The sequence below is a fragment of the Aptenodytes forsteri genome, unplaced genomic scaffold (assembly GCF_000699145.1).
Source record: "Aptenodytes forsteri isolate BGI_AS27 unplaced genomic scaffold, ASM69914v1 Scaffold278, whole genome shotgun sequence".
In the NCBI taxonomy this organism is placed as follows: Eukaryota; Metazoa; Chordata; class Aves; order Sphenisciformes; family Spheniscidae; genus Aptenodytes; species Aptenodytes forsteri.
The window spans coordinates 670,119-674,695 of NW_008795907.1; the positions used below are offsets into that span (position 1 = coordinate 670,119).

Below are 4,577 nucleotides of genomic sequence, written 5' to 3' on the forward strand. Positions count from 1 at the left end.
TTTTTTTACTGTTAAGCAAGGAAAACAATGGGATTACCTCATTTTCATTTTTACCAGAAAGAGTGGCTAAATCAGTAGTGAAATTAGCTAAAACTAATGCTTTTAATTTATTGTTCTTGTTAAACTGTATAAGAGTATAGCATGATTTAGAATAAAACAGGCTTTGTAGAGACTACTTCAAATGAGGTTCCACTTAGAATAAATGTACCACACATTTGTGAAGCGAAGCATCTAACATCAATCAGTTGCATCTTGTTCTTTTCACCAAAAGCAATATAGCAGTTTATCTTTTATTTTTCTCAGAAAAAAAACCCAAACACAAAACCCTAAACTAACCAACCAACCAACAAAAATAAACCAAAACCCCAAAGAAAAGCAAATGACAGGTTTGCTGTTAACAATAAGAACTGGTAAAAATTAAGATGAAGAAATTGCTATTAATTCATTGAAGCCAGTGGAGTGATGCTTAATTCATGTTAAGCATGAGACTAGCCTAAGCTGATGTGTTTCTAATTGCAGTGCTTTGGGTTTTTCTAAGTATAATGGAAAACATGCAAAGATTAACACTGCCACCTTTATAATTTCATAAAACCAGATTAGCTTGTTAACTTGTTTGCTTTTAAGTCCCTCACAAGAAGATGATTTTTTTCATTCCTTAGGGATGCATGAATATGTTAGGGTCAAATTACTGCTAGGCAAATCTGGTGTGTAGTCCTCAAATTCCTGCCCAATGTGACAATAGCTCAAGCTGGTCTGAATCACAGCAGGGACAGAGGCCCTTGTCCATTCCATGTAACTTGCACTGCTTATTGGAGCAACTTGTGAGCCAGTTGCTCTGGACTCCTCCTGTAAGCGAAGGTGAGAAAAGCACTTCCACAGAATGATTTATACGCTTTGAGCTCTACCATACTCCCAAGATGCCTACTGTTTTCTCTCATAGCGACCCATAGATCTATTTCACTCTGTCTCAAGACTCAGATATGTGCCTTCCTGCATCTTCAGACCATTGGCTTGCTGAGAATACCAAATTATGGGGATTTACTAATTTTCTTAGATTTACTGGTATGTCATTGATGCTGACTTACTGAGCGCGGTTCCCTGCTGACAGAGGCAGCTATGTCACAGAATTCCTATTATAAATTGATCTCAAAGATAACCATTTATTTTGGTCTCATTCCTTCTGGAAGGGTTATCTAGAACCCAACTATTTATGTTAGTATCTTTTCTATTTATTTCTGATCTAAATGTATGTATGAGTAGCTACAATAATTTGTGCTCATGTGAACAATTTTAGTTAGGTTATATAATCCTTTTCCTCTCTCAGTGGTTTGCTCTGTTGATATGTGTATAAAAATTAATCATATCCTATTTCTCAGTCTTTGTCTTAGTACACTAAGTAAGCCAAGCTCTTTTAGGCCTTTCATAATGCACATTTTTTATTCCTTATCACTGCCTAACTAAAGCTGATCAAATTTAATTCTCATGAACTTTGGTGTTTAGAATTCTGCACAAAGCTATATTCCATGTTTTACTGGCAAAACTTTTGTGGGGCCATTAGTTCTACTCTCTGCTGGGAAGAGTTGTGCAGATACATGCCAAGATAACATTTAAATTTAAACTATAAAATTATCCATTTACCAGTGACTGACTTGACTGTGTTCAACTCTTCCTACTATCCTTTTATACATGTCAAACTCCTTTATATAATCTTAGTTACAGAATTTGTTGTACATCTTAACCATTCTAGCCTGATAGGTCATGTGAGCTCAGGAAGATTTTTCACCTTGAGTCATCATGGACATAAATCTTTATTAAAAGGCAGTTATCCTACACATGTAGCAATGACTGTGGCACAGAAGAGAAAAAATAGGTCTATGCAGCATTGCCATCTTATGGTAATGATGGAATAAATGTTTAGCGTCAACAAAGGGAGAAATGAGAGGAGGCATCATTGTAGACCACTCCTTTCACTTTAGGAAAGGAGTCTGAGAAAGTAAGTTCTCAAAAATATTGGCTGTAGTATAGAGCCTCTAAGAGGGACTGTATTCAGCCTTTTTCATGTATTCTTCAAGAGAAATTATGATAAAAAAAAGTCCCTTGAAAAAATCTGAAGGAACTTGATATTCCATCACTGCCGGGTATTTTGTCTGTAGATACTGAACTCCTGATGCAGATAATACAGCCTTTTTGAAAACACAGGCAGGACACAAGCTGCTATACCTAACCTTTTATAGGCTATGGTGTGTGCTGATCTTTGTGGTCTCAGCCATATTGATCATATCAGATTGGAAAATAACCAGACTGGAATATGCTATTATTTTATAGATGACTTAAGTCTGTGTTTCTGGTATATTCAAGAGAGGATAACAAAAATCTTGCAAGCTTCGTATGAAGGAAGAAAAATTACAGGGGGAGGGGAGTATGAGGAAACAGTATAGGGATAATAAACAGTATAAATGAATGAAGAAAAGAATTTGTTTCTGAAAGGCTTTTGATATTTAAAATTGTTCCTGTTCAAATGTGTAGCAATCTTAAATACCAAAGTTATATGTGAAAGGGAGAGCGCAGTGAACTGTGCAAGTTTTAGTATTTCTGACTGCAAGACATTCTCTGTTGTAGGTTTTCACGGAACTGTGGACGTTCGAAGCTCAGTGTTAGACTCCACGTCCCAGGTCTCCTGGCTTGCCCAAGAGTAGGATTCTCTTGAATCTGCCACATGCATTGCCTAAGAGTTAGGAAGCAAATGGGAACCGGTTCAGTTTGCAGAAGAGCTTCTGAAAATTACTGTAAATGAACTCTGTCACTTTTGGTTTTGATGAATGTGCAAGTCCTTATGGGAGGATGTTCTATCATTTTTTTTTAATCCAAAAAAAGTCCAATAAACAGTTTCCTAGAACCCTGTCTTCTTATAGTTTTCCTTGTAAGTATATAGCTTTAATTATAAAAGCTATAATAGGAGTTTTATTTTGGTATTTGTGACCTGCAACTTTGCACTGACCAAAACAAGTACATGGACGGATTTTAAACTCCATCTTGAACCACTGAATCTGTGAGAATGTGTCAGTAATTTAATGAAAAACAGGGTCTTGCCTAGAAAACTACACTTCTGTTTGAAAGATCTCTGTAGACTGAAGTTAAAGTTGGCTTCTAAAAGATGGAATAAGTCATTCTTAAAACTATCTAGGACCATGGCAATATCTGTATAAATCTAAAGAGGAGAAATTACGTATTCACATAGAAGAAAATTCTGTCAAAAATCAATCTAACAATCTGGGTTTTCTTTTACTGTCTTTGCTTCTGACCAAGTTAGTCTGGCAAATCTATTATAAGCCAATGAATTTATACATATGATGCATTCGATTTTAATGCTGGGACAGTTTGCCCCGATGATAATCCTTATACAAAATTTGTTGGCAAAGTTTTAAGGATAAGTAGTTGAAAAGCTGGGAGTTGGGTTTCTTTTTGTTGTTGTTGTTGTTCGTGTTTTTTTGTTTGGTTGTTTTTTTTACATTAACCTGCATCTTTAGACAAAACTATATAATTTTCTCTCATCTAGCATCCAGGTTTATCCAAGAAGACTGCTGCATAAATCCCTTTTTGACAAAACATTTCTTTCAATGGATAGCAGTGGCTGCCTCAGTGACTTTGTAGTAGTATTTATTTTCAGTTATTTAATGGAATAGAACGGAACCCTGGAATGGTGGGTAAATGTATTCAGTTTTTAGCAAAGAAAGCTGTAAAACTCGTCTTTTTTTTTTTAACAGTAGGCCAATGAAAAAGAAAAATTGTTTTCCTCATCTGTTGTGGGTTACAGCAAGTATCTTATTTGACTTCAATTACAGCTCATTTGGTTACAATTTTTGGGAGAAGCTGTAGAAAGCTTCAGAGTGGTTTCACTTAAGTGACATGAAGTATTTTTCAGCAGGCTCTATCCTGCAAGGATATAAATGCTTTTAATTATCAGTGACCATGGCAACAATTGATGAGTTCACACATGGATACTTCAACGATTCTCAACAATGTACTATTTCTGTGTAAGGTAGTGTACCATATGCTTTTATCTTGTTTAGTGTATTTGAGATGCTACTTTCTAAATCAGATTCTTATTACAAGATGAACTTTCAGAAAATGGTATTCTGACAACCCCATGCTTTGCCCTTTGCACCCTCTTTCAGTTTCTTGGCGTCTCTGCGAACTCCTAAACATTTCCTTGTCTGTAACTTACGGTTAATCGCAGATGTTCTCTACCGCTGTAAATAGATTATTTTAACACTGCCACTTGTCTGATAAAGTTTACATGGCGTGCTGGTAGGGCCGGGCACCCCGGAGAGAAGGGTGCGTGACCCGCCTGTCGGGTGGCTCTGGGTCGCGGCGCCGCAGCCGCCCCCTCCCCGGCTCCGCGCCGCCGGAAGGCTGCTGGCGCACGGGGCAGGCGGGGAGGGGTGGGCAAAAAGGCGCCCTCTTCCTGTCCGCAGTGCCTTCATTGGCCAACGTCTTTGGAGTCTCTGGGGTCTCTGGCAGGGATTGGTGGTTGCCGTTGTCGGGTCTGGAGCGCGGGCGCCGGTTCACGGCCGGGG

At 37.9% G+C, this 4,577-nt stretch overlaps 2 protein-coding genes across 2 annotated transcripts in view; one reads left to right on the forward strand and one right to left on the reverse strand.

The window, feature by feature from the left end:
• LOC103903125 (tubulin alpha-3 chain) overlaps positions 1-4,253 on the reverse strand; it is a 14,000-nt gene extending 9,747 nt beyond the window's left edge. The window contains exon 1 of the mRNA XM_009284265.1: positions 4,226-4,253. The gene's annotated coding sequence lies outside the window, so the exon portion shown is untranslated. The remainder of the gene's footprint in view (positions 1-4,225) is intronic.
• The window catches only part of HLTF (helicase like transcription factor), a 28,485-nt gene continuing 27,877 nt past the window's right edge, over positions 3,970-4,577 (forward strand). The window contains exon 1 of the mRNA XM_009284332.1: positions 3,970-4,034. Within this exon, the coding sequence (XP_009282607.1) occupies positions 3,970-4,034 (65 nt within the window). The remainder of the gene's footprint in view (positions 4,035-4,577) is intronic.